A 20,355-nucleotide genomic window follows, 5' to 3' on the forward strand; every position below is an offset into this window, starting at 1 on the left:
TGGCTGCCCTTAGCATTTATTTTCTCCTTCATTTCAACCCTGGTGAATCTGACGATTATGTGCCTTGGAGTTGCTCTTCTTGAGGAACATCTTTGTGGTGTTCTCTGTATTTTCTGGACTTGAATATGGGCGTGCTTTGCTGGGTTGGGGAAGTTTTCCTGGATAATATCCTGAAGAGTATTTTCCAGCTTGGATTCATTCTCTTCATCACATTCAGGCACACCTATCAAACGTAGATTAGGTCTCTTCACATAGTCCCACATTTCTTGGAGACTTTGTTCATTCCTTTTTGCTCTTTTTTCTCTAATCTTGCCAACTTGTTTTATTTCATTGAGTTTATCTTCGACCTCTGATATCCTTTCTTCTGCTTGGTCAATTTGGCTGTTGAAACTTGTACATGATTCACGAAGTTCTTGTGTTGTGTTATTCAGCTTCATCAATTCACTCATATTTCTCTCTAAGTTGTCCATTTTTGTTTTCATTTCCTCAAATCTTTTTTCAAGGTTTTTAGTTTCCTTGCATTGAGTTAGAACATGTTCTTTTAGCTCACAGAAGTTTCTCATTACCCACCTTCTGAATTCTGATTCTGTCATTTCATCACACTCATTCTCCATCTAGCTTTGTTTCCTTGCTGGTGAGGAGTTTTGATCCCTTATAGGAGGAGAGGTGTTCTGGTTTTAGGTGGTTTCCTCCTTTTTGTGCTGGTTTCTTCCCATCTTTGTGGATTTGTCCGCGTGCCATCTGTGTAGTTGCTGATTTTCAGATTGGGTCTCTGAGTGGGTGTCCAGATTGTTGATGATAAAGTTATTTCTGTTTCTTAGTTTTCCTTCTAACAGTCTGGCCCCTCTGCTGTAGGGCTGCTGAGGTCTGCTCCAGGCCCTGCTTGCCTGGGAAATCACCTGCAGTAGCTGCAGAACAGTAAAGGTTGCTACCAGTTTCTTCTTCTGCTATCTTTGTCCCAGAATGATGCCCGCCAAATGTCAGTCTGCTCAGTTCTTTGTGAGGTCAAGGACCTGTTTGAGGAGACAGTCTGTTCTTTATAGGAGCTCAAGTGTTGAACTGTGAGCTCTGTTGTTCATTCCGAGCTGCTAGTCATGTATGTTTAAGTCTGCTGTGGCAGAACTCATAAACCTCCTTTTTTCCCCCAGGTGCTCTGTCCCAGGGAGTTAGGGCTTTATTTATGAGCATCCATTGTGCTGCTGCCTTTTTTTTTTTTCCAAGGCTGCCCTGTCCAGCAAGGAGGCAGCCTAGTCACTGTCTGCCTGCAGAGGCTTTGCTGAGCTGTTGTGGGCACTGCCCTGCTGCCGTGTGAGCTTCCCTGCAGTCCTGTTTATATGGGTGTGGTTAGAACTGCGTTGGCAATGGTGGTTCGCCTCTGTAATGGCGGACTCTTTCTGTTATGGCAGGTTGCCTCAGCAATGGAGGGTTGCCTTGGCAATGGCAGGCTGCCTCAGCAATGGTGGACTATCTCTGTAGGGGTGGAATGCTTCCGTAATGGCTGACGCTCCTCCCACACTGAGCTGCACCATCCTGGGTTCAGCTGTGCTTCCCATGAAACTCTCAACCCCAAGCATTTCCAATTGCTGTTTTTGTTTTTGTTTTTGTTTTTGTTGGGGGTGGGACCTGCCAAGCCTGATCACCTGGCTCCCTGCATCAGAGCCTTTTTTTTTAAGTTGAATGGTTGACTCTCTCCCAGGTGTTCCAGTCACCTGCTAAATGGGCGCCAGGATCTGTGATTTCCCATGCGGCGACCCACTGCACCGGCTGAAACAATGGCGCTGCCCGGGAATCTTCTGGCCTGTCTCTCTGTTTCAGTCCCATTTAATCAGATGAATGGGCTAACCTGCCTTCCCGGAGCTCCAGTTGCCAGCTTAAAAGGGCAACCAGACCAGTGTATTTTGTACAGAGAGCCGCTGCACCAGGGCACCGGCAAAACAGCCACACTGGTCGAAACAGTCGCGCTGGCCAAAATATCCGCCCTGGCGACCCATGGGGATCTCTGCCTAGGAATCTCCTGGTTTGTGGGCAATAAGGATCCATCTGGAAATGCGGTGTCCACTCACCCTCTGTGCTTTCACTGGGAGCTGCAATCCTGACCTGCTCCTAAGGGGCCATCTTGGATTTCTCCCCACTTCTTTTTAAAGTTAAACATTGTAAAAATTACAACCACTTACTAATTCTTATATTCTTTTTTTATTTCTTTTGAGATGGAGTCTTCCTCTGTAGCCCTGGCTGGAGTGCAGTGGCACAGTAGCTCAGTGCAACTTCCACCCCCTGCATTCAAGCAATTTTCCTGCCTCAGCCTGCCCAGTAGCTGGGACTTCAGGCAAATGCCACCATGCTTGGCTAAATTTTTTGTATTTTTAGTAGAGACAGGATTTCACCATGTTCGCCAGTCTGATCTCGATTTCCTGACCTCGTGATCTGCCCACTTAGGCCTGCCAAAGTGCTGGGATTACAGACATGAGCCACTGTGCCTGGCCATTGCTTATATTCTTAATTATGAATTTGAAATTTGAGTTTTCTTCACATTTATATCTCTTAGAACTTTATGTAAATCTTTGCCATTTATCAGAGTTTTAATAAACCTGCTCTTTTATTAAAACTTTTCTTCAAAATGAGTATAGAAAGCTAATAAACGGCTTCAGTGACTCCATTCAATATTAGGGCTGACTGACTATGAGTGATTATACTACAAGGACACTATGTTCTCTTCATTTTTCTTTGAAGTTATCACTAAAATCAATGTCAGTGAAGCAATAGATCCCCTTTCTCCTGTAAATCAATGTTGTATATATTGGTAGCATTAGCTTGTGGACCTGTGACTCTTCTTTATCTAGAAGGTTGGGTGGAAGTTTCTTGTTATATTATTTTATTATATAAGTCAAACTCTATAAGTTTGCTTGGTGCTAGGCTTCCTATGTTATTTGAGAGGAGTATGCCTATCAAATTTATAGTTAGCCTCTTTCTGACAAAGTTATTCATTGTTTTGCATAAACAAACAGTACAATGCAGAGAAAATAGATTGTAAGAAGATATAACCACACTTTATTAGTGGTTATGTTTGTGTTGTTACCTAAATGGTTTTTATTATTTCTCTTTTTTTGGTAATGAATTTATTATTTAATGAACATATATGCCCTTTAATCTAAAATCTCAAAATCTTTTTTTTTCAACTAAGTTTCTATGTTCAGAGTTTTGTGATAGGTACTGAGACAAAATACTCAAAAGATACAGCTGCATGACCCTGGAGTTGTCACAGCCTTAGTCAAAGACACCAGCATACTGATGACAACGACAATGAGCAGCCCATTGTGGAGAGGAGCTGCATCTAAGCTGTGTGGACAGTATCCTATGGCTCCTATTCATATAGGGCATCAGTTAGTAACCAGTGATTTCCAGAAACCATGATTCTTTAAAATGCCCATATTCTAGCTATATCCAACTGGCATCACTAAGGTGAAGAAGGCATGGGAGTTACTTTGACTGCTTATTTCTGATTTGTTTATAATTTATTAGTTTTTTTTTTCTTATTTTCATGGGGATCATAATCTGATTTTATCTGCATATGTTCTCAGGTGTGGGCTTAGGGCATGCATACACACTTTATTCATCATACAACTGCCTGCCTTAAGAAATGACCATATCCTGGCAGTTACTACAGCTTTTGTATCCAGTTGATCCTTAAACAACATGGGTTTGAATGCACACGTCCATCTATGTGTGGAGTTTTTTCAATAAATGTTACACTCAGTGTGCTTGTCTCTCCAGCTTTTCCTTTCACCTCCTCACCTCCTCCACCTCATCTCCTCCACCTCTGCCACTCCTTAGTTGGCAAGTCCAAACTCACCTCTTCCTCCTCCTTCTCAGACTACTTAACATGAAGAAAATGAGAAAAAAGACCTTTATGATGTTGTACTTCAGCTTAATAATACATTTTCTTCCTTACCATTTTCTTAACGTTTTCTTTATTGTAAGAATACAGTGTATCATACATTTAACATACAGAATATGTGTTAATCATCTGTTCAGGTTATCAATGAGGCATCTAGTCAACAGTAGGCAGTTAGTAGCCACATCTTCGGGGGACGTGAAATTTAGGCAAATTTTTGACTGCACAGGAGGTTGGCCCTGGTAACCTCCGAGTTGTTCAAGGGTCAAGTGTACTTATTGCTAATGATGTAATACTTCCATTGAAGTTTATAGGTATTTTAATGTTGTTATCAGTCATTCCATCCAGACTTTTAAGTACCTCTATCTGCTTTTACTTCTCTTCTGCATAATGATTATAATAATAGTAATACTTACTTTAGCAGGTGGACCTGTGGATTAAATAAGATGATAAATACAAAAAATATTTATAATAATATCTGTAAATGTGCAGTATGTTGTACCCACTCCACCAAAAGCTTCAGTACAACTGACATTACCACTCCCATAGTTACTACTAAGAATATAATAGAAGTACAGGCTATAAAGCACATGTAATGATTTTAGTAAGGAACACAGTATAGGTTCTCCTTTTCCCAGTTAGTTTCTCTGAGTATTAAAAATGTCTTTGGAATATGAATTTATAGTATTTTTCAAGCATTCAAATACAGTATTGTATGGAAAGGTTTGAGGATTTTTTGTATTTTATGATTTCATATATCACAAATTAATTGTGATTGCAGTGACCAGGTAACACACAATAAAACATTTTACTTGGAACTTATTTTTTTAATGTGGATTATTCAACCCAGCTTAGTGAGAAATGAATAGAGGTAGGACTTTAGTAGTTGACTTTGTATTTTAGGGTAAAAAAAATGATTGCTCTAAGACACAGCAGATAACTGTTTCTAACTAAGTCATGCAGAATAGTATCTTTGTTCATTGAACTCATATTTAAGAACTTCTTGCAAAAAACTTTACCTCAAAGGAAACACGTGGTATATAAGTAGGCCACTTTGATTCTTCTTAATGTTTATATTTAGGGTATTTCATTTTTTAAAATGTAAATATATTTCTTTTAAATGAAATGTTATCACTACAGTAATAGAAAACCACAAATTAGAAATACCCAAAGCATAAATTGAAAATGTCATCAAGTTATGAAGTAAAAATTAAAATTAATATGAGTAAATAATAAATCTAATTATTTTCTAAAACTTCATAGCTGAAAATAAAATTCTTATAAAAGTGGCATTGAATAGGATCGATCATTCAGTAATATGGGGTATTTATCTTAATGCCATTGTTAAAATCACTTTTATCATTTCCATCCCAATCCCTCAATTTAAAAAATTTCATATTTAGGTGATCATTCCCAAAACTTCAAAGAATAAAGCCAAAGCAAGCAGAATTAAGACAGGTAGAACAGACCTAATACTCAGAGAGGTGCTTCCTTGTCCTTCTCTTGCTGATATTGAATGCCAGAGATTTACCATGAAGACATGTTCTGGGAGTTTCTGTCAATGTCAGAGAATATATGAATTTGAGTTATCTAGGAGTTAGGTTTGGGTTGCTTGCATCTCAATAGTTTAGAAGTTCCTGCTAAACTTGGGAGAGTAGAAGTTTAAGGTCTTAAGAACCTTGAGTAGGTGCTCAGTTTGGAGTGCAGAAAATTCCACCTGCATCTAAGAAGGGAATCCCTAGAGGCATTCTTACCTGCCTAGTACACAGTTCTGACTGAAATCCTATGGAGTACCACCATTAATTTGTATGTATCTCACCCTGTAGGAAACACCCTACTTTTCTTCCAACTCTGGAATCTAATTATTATGTCTTCTTGTTAGTTACCTTTTCTACATTATTATCTTGTCCGGGCAGTTCTTTTGAAAAGGCATTACCCCAAGTTTGACAATTTGCTACCTCACCGATTTTATGTAATGAAGAAACCAACCATAAGTAGCAACCATAAGCATAAGACTCTTCAGTATTTATTGACTTATTCAATAAATATTAAATGTGCATTGAAAATGCCTGCTATATAGCTGTTACTCACCAAACTTGAGAAGAATATATTGTTGTAATTTTAACTCTAAATAGAATGCTGAATTACATGTTTGTTGACTTCAAATTGCAAAGAATGCATATTCAGACGTCTCTTGTTACCCAGTTAATATGTCAACATACGTATATTAGAAAACCAAGAAAGATTCAGCAGTTCTTAGCAAGCTTCGTACTTGCATGGATTCTTCCCTCTTGCCTTGTTTCTCTTTCCTTCTTTTCTTTGGTGTATGTATGTGTTTATTTATCTGGTAAAATTCAGACTTTCTTGGTGTTTATGTTTTTGCATGACAGACCAAACCAAAACTTAATGGCTTAAATCAAATGAAGGTGTATTATTTCTCAAAATTTTTGTGGTGTTTTCTCTGCTGCTTTCACCTGGGTCCACTCACTCAGCAGTATTCCACTGAATCAGCTGAGCTAAAATGAAATGTGAAAAGCACTTGTCTCTGGTTATCAAGGGAGCACATTGTTTTCCCTCCACATGGCCTCTCACCCTCCAGTGTACCAGGCCAAATTCTTTACATTGCAATTGCAAGATGTGCAAGACGGAAGGCTGAATTTGCAAGGCTTCTTGAAGCCTAGGCCCAAGAACTCTATATACTTCACATTCCATTGGTCAGACAAATCATCAGACTAGCCAAAAATCAAGGGGTGGGGAAATAAATTCTTTTGATTAGAAGAGCAGTAAGATCAATTGCAAAAGGGCACACATGAATTTTTGCTCTTTTATCAGTCTACCACGCTGAGGTTTTATATTACTGGGGTTTATCTCACAATGGTGATTAGTCTGTTGTCATCACAGAATGTTTGAAGTCCTCTTAAATGAGTCATTTCAACTGTTTATCTGGCTACAAGATGAATGTAAGAAATAGACTGTCCTCAACATTTTTTCATGATATGTATGCTAGTCTGCTATATGCATACTTTTGGGTTCAAGGAGACATAGACACACACACACACACACACACACAAATATTCATAGCATAGAACAGTTTTGACTGATCTATTTTTCAGTATTATCCAAATGTCTAATTTTTCTTTTTGTTTTTTGAGACAGAGTCTTACTCTTGTCACCCAGTCTGGAGTGCAATGATGTGATCTCTGCTCACTACAACTTGTGTCTCCCAGGTTTAAGCAAATCTCCTGCCCCAGCCTCCTGAATTACTGGCATCCATCATCATGCCTGGCTAATTTTTGTACTTTTAGTAGAGATGGGATTTCACCATGTTGGCCAGGATGGTCTCAAATTCCCAACCTCGTGATTTGCTGCTTTGGCCTCCCAAAGAGTTGGGATTCCAGGCATTAGCCACAGTGGCTAGCCCTAATATTTTTATAAAGTCTACAAAGTTGGTATTTATTAGTTTTACTTAATATTTTTCATCACATCAGTTTTTTTCTATGGCATTTGAGATCTTAGATAGAATATTTTTATAAAGATAACAAAATAAATACCATTCTAAATAAAATATATTATTGTAAGATAATGTTTGCTATATTAGTTTTATTTGATATTTTTCATCACCTCTGTTTTTTTCTATAGCATTTGAGATATCAAATTAGATATAGTATTTTTATAAAAGATAAAATAAACACCAGTCTAAATAAAATTTTAATATCAGTGAACTATTAACACTATGGTATCTGCTATCTGTGTGATGCAACTCATATTTCCACAGGTAGAACAATTACTTTGTACTTTGTGCTTATCATTTCCATGCTTTTTTAAAAAAACTGTAATTTTTCAAATGTATTATTTTTGTTGCCTGTACTCATATCCATTTCTGTTCCTATAGAGTGGTTCACTGCTGACAATACGTATCTATCTGTTCTCTAGCATTGTTTCTAGGTTTTGCTATTGCAATGCTGCAATAAAAATTCATGTACACATCTTCTAGTGCATGTTGCACATATGTAGAGTTTCTCTAGTTTCTAGAGCTAGATGGGAATTGCTGGATTATAGCAAATATGCTTGTTTAAATTCTTAAAATGATGCCAAATTGTTTTCCAAGTGATTATAAAATTTGCCACTATCAGAGTATACATTTCCTCACCAAAACTGTCAGATTTCTAACCTATTGTCCATTTGGGAAATTAAGTAGTATCTCATTGTATTCGTAAGTACTGTTTTCTGTTGAAGTTGATCATTATTTTATGTTTATTGGCAATTTGTGTTTCCTTTCCTGTGATTCTTTTGGTACCTTTTATCCATTCTATTCAGTTGTTTTGTTTTCTTTTTCTTGATTTTTAGAATTTCTATATATGATGATAATATCAGTTCTTTGTCATTTATGTTTATTGAAAGTATCTTCTTTCAGCTTGTAGTTTGTCTCTTTACCTCTGGACTGAATGCGAATAGATTTTATTTCCATAGAATAATTCCATACAATACAATACTCACCTTTATATATGAAAAAGGTACTATTATACCATTGATTATTATTAATTCAGATAAACATTTTTTCCGTATCATGCTGATATATCCAGCTACAATTCCTCCTATAACAACCAGTATACATTTATACAACTTCTGGGCAGGATGATGAAAACTGGCTATAATTATGCAAAAATATTAAGCTAGTGTATAATTTGAATTAATTCCATGATCTCAGCTTCTTTAGCAAGATTTACTATTTTAAGTGCACAGATGATGATTTTCTCTATTCTTGCATAGGGGAGAGTATTCACACTTAAAATTAATCCCAAATTTGCCCTACCTTATGTCAAAATTTCTGAAACATTGGAAAATCTCCCATGTTCATGGCACTATGTTAGTGAGTACATGAATCTTCTCTTCAATAAGCCAAATATTAGTCATTTTACCTGTTCATTAGCCATGTGTAAGTCAATAATATAAGCCACTTCACCTTAGGTCGTAGTCCCAGATTGTATCCCTTTTATATTCTATAAATTAACCTTTTTGAAAATTACCTTTATGTAATGTATTTGAATGTAATTTATAGGATATAATCTATTTTTATTTTTAGAAAAAAATGCAACATTCAGGAAATAGCATAAAACATGTAAACACTGGGGTTACTAGCAGATCCATTGATATTTTTGTTAATATAATAAAGGTTTGCAAATATTCTTCTTCCTTTACTTCTAACTCAATTTGAGTATCCTGCCACTTTAAAAATTGTTTGCTTTCACTTATTATCCTTATAAATGTTTTTAGAATATAAGGATGTAATCTTTTTCAAGATGTATCATTACCATCACATGCAATTAACAAATGTTTACTCTTCCAGGTCCTATGAGGAGAGCATTATATGTGTCTCATTCACGATGTACATCTATCCCTCATGAACATGTTGTTTACTACTCTGTAATGGTACATAGAAAATAACTGATGGACTGAGTTTTGGGGCTAGCTAAGTTGAAGGTGAAAATAAGCCATTTGGGATGACTTATTTGTGGTCTCCTTTAAAAACGACATTGTCCTCTTCCTGTATTCCTTCTAAAAATAGTCAGTTTTTCTTTCCATGAACAACAAAATACTTGGAAGTAAAATTAAAAATATTAGAATATAGTATTGCTTTTCTACTTTATAAAAGGAGAAAGATTAGTTTTGACACAGTAAATTGCAAATTATCACATGAAATTTTCCAAAATGTATTGGCTTTGTATGGGATTTTAAGATATTAAATCCACATCTTAGAGAATAATACATGATAGTTTTCTATGCATCATCTTAAGACAATTAAAACTGGAAAGACAGAAATATGGCTTATATTCTTACTCACCTTTCTCTTCTCTGGTATGTTCTTATTTTTAAGTACCAACACAGGCATCCAAGTGCAGTTGCTTTTAAAAAATAATACTTTTTGTTCAAGTAGATGTCATTTTCTATCTGTTCACTTTTTTTTATGCATTTTAATATTACGTATATTTTGAGCTACACTAATTCTACATATTTCTGATTCACACATACTGTAATCATCAGAACACAGGTGTTTTCAGAAAAACTTCACATCCAAAAATATGTTTTTTGAAAAGTATTCTAAATACATTTTTTTCTTTTAGTTTAGCTGTTTGTTGTTTCATTTAGTCTTGCTTTTATGCTGGTTTTACTTTTGTTTGAAAACAAGAAGGGATTCCCTGCCAAGAGTAGATCAGCTAAGTGCATGCATGTTGAATTTAGTTTAACATCACAAACCCCGGAATTTTCAGTGCGTTATAACATGAATACAATCTCCATTAATTACATTATTTGGATAAAAATAGAGATTTGAGAATATTAGAAATCTAGCTTTCTGCATGGTTTGTTCTTCACCACAGAACCAGTTTCCACCCTGTTGACACATCTCTACATTTGTCATGACTGTCCTATTATTACCTGACTTATTCCTGGGTGTAATCTACCAATGTCAGCGTGGTGAATTACGAGCAGCAGCCTAAAGTAAACATCATTTACTCCTAAGAAATTATTTCCATATCACCCTTGGTTTTCTGCTTGGCATTTAAAAAAGAACCCTGCCCCCTTCCCACCTTTTTAAGAATAATCACCTGTCCTACATTTGAAATAACAAAGGGCCTGCATTTCACCTCCTCTCCTCTGAGTGTGCCGTGCGCTGTGCTGTGATTTACGACCTGCGCATCCGACACTCCCCATGCACTAACAAGATGGCCGCTGCGTTTGAAATATATGCCCCAAATGAAAGCAAACACAACCTTGTGATACAGAGCCATGTCAGCACATAAGGAACCAAGCACATATACGTTCTAATTTTTAGGCTTTATTTTTGCATTGTCTTTAAGAATAGAGAAAACAGATGAAGATCTATACGAGGACAGATTGCAGATACTAGACAACGGCTCTGAAAGGAATCCTGTCGCTAAGAAAAGGAGCAGGGATATTTGGCAGACCGTCAACGTGGTTTCCACTAGTACATGACAGGGACTCATTACCGGCTTGCCTTTGCCTGTAAGCTGGTTTCACTACCATCAACTGCAAGGCCAGAATGCCTGGTTCCAGATGCTCTCGCCAATTGACCGTAAAATTGCCACGCATTTCTGGCCAAGCCTGAGATTTTAAAAGCGCCACCCCCTCCCCTCAACACCCTAACCCTCAATTCCCTCTGAAAAGCTGCTCATTATTCTTCCTTTGCCCCCTGATCTAAGCAAAAAAAACCCCAAAAAACCATACTTCTGGAATCAATTAGAAATGTCTGCCCTTGATGAGGTTTGCACGTGAGTTTGGAGTTGTGAGACTGTGATAGTGGCAGCCAACAGCTGCAGTTTCAGGTGGTAAAATCTGAGAAGGAATTTTCCAGGGTTTATTTACCATCATAAAATTTTTTTAAATAGGCAAGACGTGTTGGGAAACCGTCGTATATGCCTTTGAAAGTGAAGTTAAATTTGGATTTTATATTTATTTTTTCCACATTGAGCAAACTGAAGATCTATGATGGGAGGATATTTCGATTCCCTTCATAGATTGTGTCAAATGGTTATAAATATTGGAAATAGAGGTCGTCTTGCTATAGGTGAATGGCAAAGGAGCATTTGTTATTACTTCGGTCATATTAATGCTTGACAAGAGTCAAGGTTAATAGAAATCAGAACCCATCTTCTGAAGATAATGTGAATTAACAAACTGTGTATTTGCAAATGTTAATTTAAATGCTATTTGGGATTTATCATGTCAATATTACCCAACTAATGTTGCTGTATAACAATAAATATTCCATGTGATTTATAATCCATAGTACTGTTCATCTTGGTATTTTAACACTTTGTCAATGACTCCCTTAAACATTTTAAAATAATCTTCATAATATGTTTGCCTACTTTTTTATCTCTAGCTATATACTTATATGAGATATTTAATAAGAATTGCAGGATTTTGTTTTTACTTTTCAAAGATAGCTATTTGGTAAGCTTTTATAATTTGTTCATTTGATAAGCAGCTGTACATTTCTTTTATGTGTCCACTTAAAATGCATTAGCTATTGTTGCATGAAAATGTCCTGAAATTCCTAAAACCAAATTGAAAAGCGTAATAACAAGTCAGCTTTCTGGATTATCACTTGGTACTTCCAACCATTTAGACTTTTCTTTCAAGATGTGATATACATGCTATGCACATGATATCCTTCCTAGATGTCTGCTTTTTTCTTCTGCTGGCTAAAAATCAAAGGCAATTTTACATGTACACTTTATTACTAATCACTCATGCCTTTAAGAAATGCTATCAAATTCTCCTTATTCCTGAGAATCAGTATTAAATACAGAGCTTTATTTTCCTGAACTACCTATTGCTTCTATAATCAAATTGAAATTTTAAGTATATGTTATATCTCTTTCAATTCTTGCAACTTCTGTTTACATAATGGTGAAGAAGTGACTACGGAAGATTTTGTTTTTGTGCCTACATACTTAAAGACAATAGAGATAAGTTAAAATTTGCATTTTCTTTTCTTTCTTTCTTTTTTTTTTTTGAGATGCAGTTTCACACTTGTTGCCCAGGCTGGAGTACAGTGGTGCAATCTCAGCTTACTGCAACCTCTGCCTCCTGGGTTGGAGCGATTCTCCTGCCTCAGCCTCCCAAGTAGCTGGGATTACAGGTATGCACCACCACACCCAGCTAATTTTTTTTGTATTATAAATAGAGATAGGGTTTTACCATGTTGGCCAGGTTGGTCTTGTACTCCTAACCTCAGGTGATCTACCCTCCTTGGGCTCCCAAAGTGCTGGGATTACAGCCATAAGCCATCATGCCTGGCCCTAAATTTGCAATTTCATGAGGACCCTTCTCATTATGAAGACTTTGTCCATGATTTGTTTGGTTTCTAGATTGATGATTACTACCTGGTATAACTAACTGAATTCAACATTTTTATCAACTGTACCTAAATTATAGTACAATTTTATTATAGTCATGTAATAACTTTAAGTAGGCTGTAGAAACTACTTAGAATACCTACTATCTTATGCATGCCACAATAAGCTAAATTTTGTTAAAGGGCATTTTTTGCCTAATAATAAAGTAACACATACTAACAACAAGAACAAAGAGAAACAAGACTGAACAAGGTTTAATTACCATCTCTCAAAAATAATGCCTCATTTATTCTTCTAAATGTCCTCCATATGCTCAGCATGTTATTAGTGAGCCAAACTTCCTTTATTATGATAAAATAATGAAACTATACACAGCCTTTAACAATATTCTGGAATTTATTTCCCTGTGATCAAATTATCACAAAAAGGAAAAATTGACTAATTTGTTCATTCCTTTCCTCTGAGGTAAAATATCCTTCATGCCAGCTTTTCCTAAATATATTCAGATCTAAGAATAAAATCCAGCTTTTTTGTAATTGAACCCATGAATAGTTAAAGCATTCTCACTCAGGGGAAAACAGAAATCTACTCTCTCTGACTCTTAATATGAGATGCCTTCCTAGGTATCAGATGTGACTGTAACCTCTCTAAATGTAAGAAAAAAGCAGCTTGCTATTAGAGAATTACTGCTTAAAACTCTCATCCAACTCTAATAACTTTGCTATTTAAGTGGTATCATCTTTACTACATGCTTACATATGCCAAGGAAATTGATAGATACAGATTAAAAGCTAATGTGGACTTTTTCTTTACAATTTATGCTGTCTTTTATATTAACTGATTTTATAGTTGCTGAATATTTACCACAACTCAATATTTATAAATAATTTTATTAGATTTAATGTACACTATCTGACACTGAATTGGCCTATCCTTGAACAAGTATTTAAATTACTTTGATGAAATGGAGAACACCTGGACCTAGCAACACAGTAATTATAAATTAACATTGTGAGGAAAGTCACTGAATTCTCAGTTTCACCATTTATGAAATCAAGAGAATAATCAGCGTTTAAGATTTCATATCGGATGTGTGATATAAAAAAATAGATGAATAGTTACCATTGTTCACATGTGATATGGTTTGGCTGTATCCTCACCCAAATCTCATTTTGAATTGTAGTTCCCATAATCCCCACAATCATAGGAGGGACCCAGTAAGAAGTAATTAAATCACTGGGGGAGGTTGCTTGCATCTTGTTCTCGTGATAGTTAGTTCTCGGGAGACCTGATGGCTTTAAAAGGGGCTTTCTCCACTTCACTTGACACTTGTTTCCCTGCTGCCCTGTGAAGAGGACAGACTGCCTTCTGACACGACTGTAAGTTTTCTGAGGCCTCCACAGCCATGCAGAACTGTAAGTCAGTTAAACCTCTTTTCTTTATAAATTACCCAATCTTGAGTATTTCTTCATAGCAGCCTGATAATGGGATAATACACCATTTGTATGTTAGTTCACTTAGAAGAATAGGATTTCTAGGAATCTGTGAGAAATGAGGGTAGGAGGTAGGTCTACGAGATTTTTTGGTGTATGGTGTTTGAGAACATAAAAACAAAAAGGAGACAATAGTGATTGTAATTCGACCTTGCAAGAATTTAACTGCTTCTCCATGCAATCACCACCACCATGCCGCTTCACCCTATCAAGTCAACCTAAAAAAAGAATAATCAAAGGAGACAAAAAACATTTTGCTTGCTATAAATCTCCTGGCAAGGATGGAGCTTACAGTGGTTCCAGGTAAGTTAAAATAAACTCAGATAGAGGGGATCCTGGGACAAATTTGTTATTGGGAGAACACTGTATATTGAAATACCAAAGCCAGTATCTTTGATGTAAACGACAACAGGTGTTAAAGGTTTTCTGAGAATCCTTGTGCCAAGAACTGATGATAGGCCTGTATAGAGAACATTAAGCCAGATGATTAAGTTATTGTCCAAGTGCCTATAGTAAAGGCTTTCAGAGGTACGTATTCCTTCCACATTGTTCTCATAAAGTGTTACTTATAAATCATTGAGGTGTCACTCATAGAAAGAAATCACAATGTGAATCACATTAGTGGTTTATAATAAGCATGTGGAAGTGTTTAATCAAAATGCATTAGGCAGCTAATTTAGAAGAATTTGGAGGTTCTGTTTTCCACTTTTTTATTAGTGACACTATATAAGAATCACGGTGCAATTTTTTTTTCAGTTTGTTAAATATTCTTCAGATGATTGCCGAAGGCTATGGATAATTTTGCATGTGATTTTCATTTATTGTTAAACCAACCAAAATAGTGGACTTACTTCAACCTGCAGTGGAGCATTTAGCTCTGGCTTATTCAATTATTCCATAGAAAAACCTTCAAGTAAGAAACAGAGTGATGCTCTACTCATATTTAACTCTAGTAAAAATGGACTTTAAAAAGTAGATCCTCTGACTGTTCGGATACACAAGTTGTACAAATCAGAAATGGAAAGAAATTAAGCAAAGCTATAGCAAAATAATACAAATTTGAGAACTGTTGCTGAATAATTATAATTGATATTCCAAGGCATTTAATTAAAATTTTCCAATTTCTTTTACTGTCTTCATAGCTTTCTTTCATTTGATCCTTAAATCGTTTTTTTTCTGGCAATAGCATTTTTCTGACTTTTTTCTGGCTTTTTTCCTATTGATACTTATACAGTTTCATCCAACACTTAGCACATTTTCACTTGCTTATCTCTGGCCAGGATCATTTTAAGCAGTATGTGTTTGACCTTAGCACTATATTGAAGTATGTTGATGAGGGTTTCTCCGAAGACAGAGGATATAGATGAATGAGTTCAGGTGTCCTTTGGAGGTGGAGTTGAGTCATTTAAGATATGGGCCTTTTGGAGAACATGAGACTGTGCTAGACTATTTCTTTTGGATTACATGTCAAGAGGGATTCTGTGTTCTTCTCATCTCATATAATATTACTATTAATATAAAAGGACAATAACATCATAATAAACATCAAAGCTATCCTGGAAGATCAAAAGTTACAAAAAGTAATAGTTAACTTCAGGATAATATCTTTGAGATCAAGAGCTGAGTAAACTATCTTTAGTAAGAGTAAAGGCAAGAAAAGTTGTGAGCAGTTGCTTTTGACATCAAGTTAGGGCTAATCTCCCATCAGTATCCTCCATCTTGTATCAAGGTGGTAATACCATATTTAATACTGTGTTTATACAGACTGTAATTTAGTTTCTTATCAGTCAGCACGTTCTAGACTGAAACTCATGAGTTATAGGCTAAATACAATCCTTGGTTATACTTTGCTTGATCTGCAGAGAGCTATTTGTAAAATTTTATAGTTTACCAACATTTTTTAATCAGGAGATTTTAACAACTTGGTTTAGTGGTTTCTCTTGAATAAGTCAAAGATCTGGTCACTTTGAGTCCACATTTCCTTGAGACATCAATGAGTTGGGGTAGAGGAAATCTTTGAGTCCATGAATTATCTTCTAAGCTAGGCTTGAATTATTTTAGGTGATAAGACGTCAAGTAGGATAGAAAAACAGTGGTGACAGATAAGATTATAAATCCCTGTAGCTTCCAGATGTGCACGTAAATAACGAACTTTCTATCATGGATTAAAGAAGCATGTTTAAACATTAGATGAAAATAAATGGAGGAGTAAAAGAATGTTGTTAGCTTTCATCCATTGTGCCATTTTAGAAGTGGGAGAAACCTAATCATCTAGTTTGGCATTTATACTTTACAAATGTGCTCCACTTCTAAGGGATTGAGTTTCGCTATCAGTTACATGGTTAGTGAAGAGCCAGGAAATGGATCTAGTCCTCTAATATATGTATGTATGTATATATTTGGACAGGAAGTATACACAAAAAGACAGTAACATTGGAGTCCACTGGGGAGAAGAATTGCAAGACAGGCAAATGGATATAGAAGAGAACTTTTCACAGAATCTTTTAAACTTTGATTCATCTTAATGTAGTACCTACATTCACCTTAACATAGTACCTACTTTAAAATGAGTATGATATACAAAATATAAATTTAGATGTATAAAATAATTACTAAAACACAATTTAAACAAGTGGATCTAATTTTTAAATCATCATCATAAGATACAGTTCAATTCATTCAATTTTTTTTTTTTTTTGCTTATATTCAGCACCAAAATAAATGTTTTCCAGAGCCATATATTGCTTAGGGTCAAGCTGATTTTTTGGATTTAGCCCTGAATAATTTTAAAATTATATTCTGATTAAAATGAAAATGTTGGATATTTCTGAGTATAACTTCTTTATTGTATAATGTTATACTTTTTTTAGACTTCTGATACAAAAATAAGGAGACTTGAAGTATGAAGAAGGGTAACCATATACATTTTTTAGTATTATTTAAGAAGGAGTTGTGAAAATAAGTATCAGTTAAAAACAGCCTAATGAAGAAAGATCAAATACTGGCCTGTTTTACAATTGCATCCTAAGCACAGAACAGTTGAAACACAATAATGTTTAAATGTTGGAATTAGGTATTATGAAAAAATGAATCTACAAAGCTCAAGCTATTTATTAAAAAATGTACTTGGAACCTAGACCAAATAATGCTGTTACCTCTTTCCCAATGAAATTTGAGTGATTACATCTGTCTTAGCAAAAGTGGTTTGGTTTATCTTAATGTAGAGTTCATGTAATGCTTATATTACATTGTTTACATTGCTGATTGAAAGCTAATATACTGTATATGTAGTTTGAGACGCTTGTTTCCAGTTTGAAAAGCATAGCTTTTATATGGCAAAAAATACTATCATTTGGTTTCAAAACTTTTCTGTATTTAACACAAATTTTGGCTATACCAACCAAGCAGGAATCAGTATTTTCCTGATATTAACAACAAAATATACTTCAATGACCATCTCTTTACTTTAAAAGGGAAATGTGCAGGTATTTTGAGCAATAATTATACTAATACTTTTAAGAGGAGTTAATATATTGGTCTTAAAACATTGGTGTTTCATTTCCCTCACTTTGATTGATAGATCCACCCATTATATACTCAAAAAAATATTAAGTAGCAATTTTGCCAGGGAATTATTATCATAGTAATTAGGAACAGAGGGTCAGGACTCATACAGATTGGGGTCCTGGCTTTGATATTTATCAAATGTATGAATATAGATAAGTTATCAAGCTTTCTGCAGATAATAATATTGACCCCTTAGGATTGTTGCCACAATTAAATGAAATTGTGTGTATAATGAGCTTACAGTACATGCTAATATTTAAAAATTGCTAAGAACATCATCAGTACCAAATACAAAGGCATTAGTGGGAATGTAGCAAATTAGACATTTTTCCAGTCCTTAAGAATCTGGAGGATCAAGTAAAATAGTAACTACAGTAGAGCTTGAAAAATACTTTGTTAAAATTATGCACAGCACACCCTGAAAGAATATAGAAGGGAAACATAAATATTCCAGCTGTGGCTCATGATAAGATTTCCGGAGATGGTGATTTGTATCTTGAGTGTGTGTTCACCAAGCTCCTTTCACAACTGAAGGGTGTGAGGAAGGACATTCAGACCAAGCTTGGGCTAAGGCCAGGAGGTGAGAAATTGCCTAGCATGTTGGGGAATTGAAAATAGATCCATATGGCTAGAGTGTTCAGTAAGATGGGAAGAACAGCCAAAGATAAACTAGAAAAATGAATAAGAATAATGTCAGAAAATGGATGTGTATGGAGTGTACTTAAGGCGTTTGAGATTTTGTTCTCAGGGCATACTACCCATGTGATTGAAGAATTTTAAGCATAGGAACCATTTGATTAGATTTGTATTTTAGTGTTTTATAAAGAAAGAACTGGAGGTAGAGAAGAAACAGGAAAATCTATTAAAATTAGATATTGTAGTGAACATGGAAAGATGTGACAGTGACTTGAATGAGGACAGTCACTCTGAGCATAGAGGCATATAACCAGAAAACTGAGAGATTTAGGATAATTGATCTTATTCTTTGCATCTCAAGAAAACAATCTCAACAGGGAGATAAAACTGATGTAATAGAGTAAGGTTACACATTCAGTTAAAATGTTGACAGATGTTTTTTCTAAGTTTAGGGATCTATTCAACCAATAGGCATCACACTACTCAGGTGGATCTACCATATTTCTGATGGAAAAATCTTCTCTTGAAAGGAAAGAAGATCTGCATCCACATATGTTTGTGTTTTTTTGTTTGTTTGTTTGAGACAGGATCTTGCTCTGTCACCCAGACTGGCATAAAGTGGTGCCATCAAGACTCATTGCAGCTTCAACTTCCTAAGCTCCAGCAATCCTTCTACCTCAGCCTCCTGAGTAGTTGGGATCACAGGCATGCACCAGGATTCCTGGCTAATTTTTGTATTTTTGGTAGAAATGGGTTTGCCATGTTGCCCCGGCTGGTCTCTGGTCTTGAACTCCTGAGCTCAAGCAATCCATCTGCCTCAGCCTCCCAAAGTGCTGGGATTACAGACGTGAGCTACCACATGTGGCCTAGCATCCACATTTTAAGTTTTAAATTATAAAATGGTTTTAGTGTGAAGATTAGATCTAGATTTAAAACAATTAGTCTTGTTGCAAAATAAGCTGTGTTGGCAACTCAGTAAGTGTTGCTTTAGCTTTTTGGAGAAAAGACGAAATGTTTTTAAAGAGATTAGTACATAAACACTTGTAGTTTTATATATTTATGCAATTTATTCATTCCATAAATATCATTGAGTGCCTAATATATGCCATACATTGTTTAGATACTTCAGGTATTTTGGTGACCAAAAATGTGCATCATTTTCTAAACGAGTAATCAAGAAATTCTTGATTTACTCTTAAACGTGGAATTTTATATTTTTAATTTATATCAACCCCCATATCTGACAAGTGTCTGTTTTTAAGTTCCCAAATCTATAAAAATAAAACAATAGCCAGTGTCTTCCAGTTAGTTTTATGGATAGTTAAAGGAAAATATTATTATTATTTTTCTAAATCTCATTTCCTTGTATGCATGAGAGAATGAGTACAAATTTCAACTTTTAAACTGTTTGTTTAAGACATACTGCAAGAACGGCAAGTTTTGTCCATTATTTCAATGGATCTCTCTTCTTTCCTTCCTGTGATTCAAAATCACTTTTGAAAGGTAGACACTAACACCAAATACAATTTTATTAGAGGCTTTGTGGTTAATATTACAGCAAAATGTAAGCTGATACCACAAAGCTCATGTCATTTTCAGGAATATACAGATGAAAATGAAGCAGCAGTGAGATGAAGCAGGGAGGTTGGTAACAAGATGTGGATGTGACTCAGAATTTTGGTGTTACTCTTGTAATTTGATCTTTTGAATTACATTTCTGTACTTGATGGTAATAAGTCCTGAAAGACTAAGATATCATAAATGCCAAAACGTAAACCTGTATCTAGTAAAAACTTTTTTAACTCTTTCTCCTGCCCCTTTCATTCTAAAATCTCTTAATCCTAAGATTTGCGGCTGTCTGCCTTACATTTAATATCGCTTAGAA

The 20,355-nt window shown here is 35.4% G+C and overlaps 1 protein-coding gene across 6 annotated transcripts in view; it reads left to right on the forward strand.

Moving 5' to 3' along the window:
• Positions 1–20,355, forward strand: part of AGMO (alkylglycerol monooxygenase) — a 356,235-nt gene that overhangs the window by 202,300 nt on the left and 133,580 nt on the right. For 3 of the 6 annotated variants that reach the window (XM_078342639.1, XM_054237221.2, XM_078342640.1), the window contains one exon: positions 12,435–12,557. The exons of 1 other annotated variant lie outside the window; for it this stretch is intronic. In XM_078342639.1, coding sequence (XP_078198765.1) covers positions 12,435–12,545 — 111 coding nt within the window. In that variant the 3' untranslated portion in view covers positions 12,546–12,557. Of the gene's footprint in view, positions 1–12,434; positions 12,558–14,127; positions 16,849–20,355 lie in introns of those variants that run through there. 2 more of the 6 variants (XM_054237216.2, XM_054237218.2) reach the window with 2 other exon arrangements.

Source organism: Callithrix jacchus, chromosome 11, assembly GCF_049354715.1.
Source record: "Callithrix jacchus isolate 240 chromosome 11, calJac240_pri, whole genome shotgun sequence".
Lineage (NCBI taxonomy): Eukaryota > Metazoa > Chordata > Mammalia > Primates > Cebidae > Callithrix > Callithrix jacchus.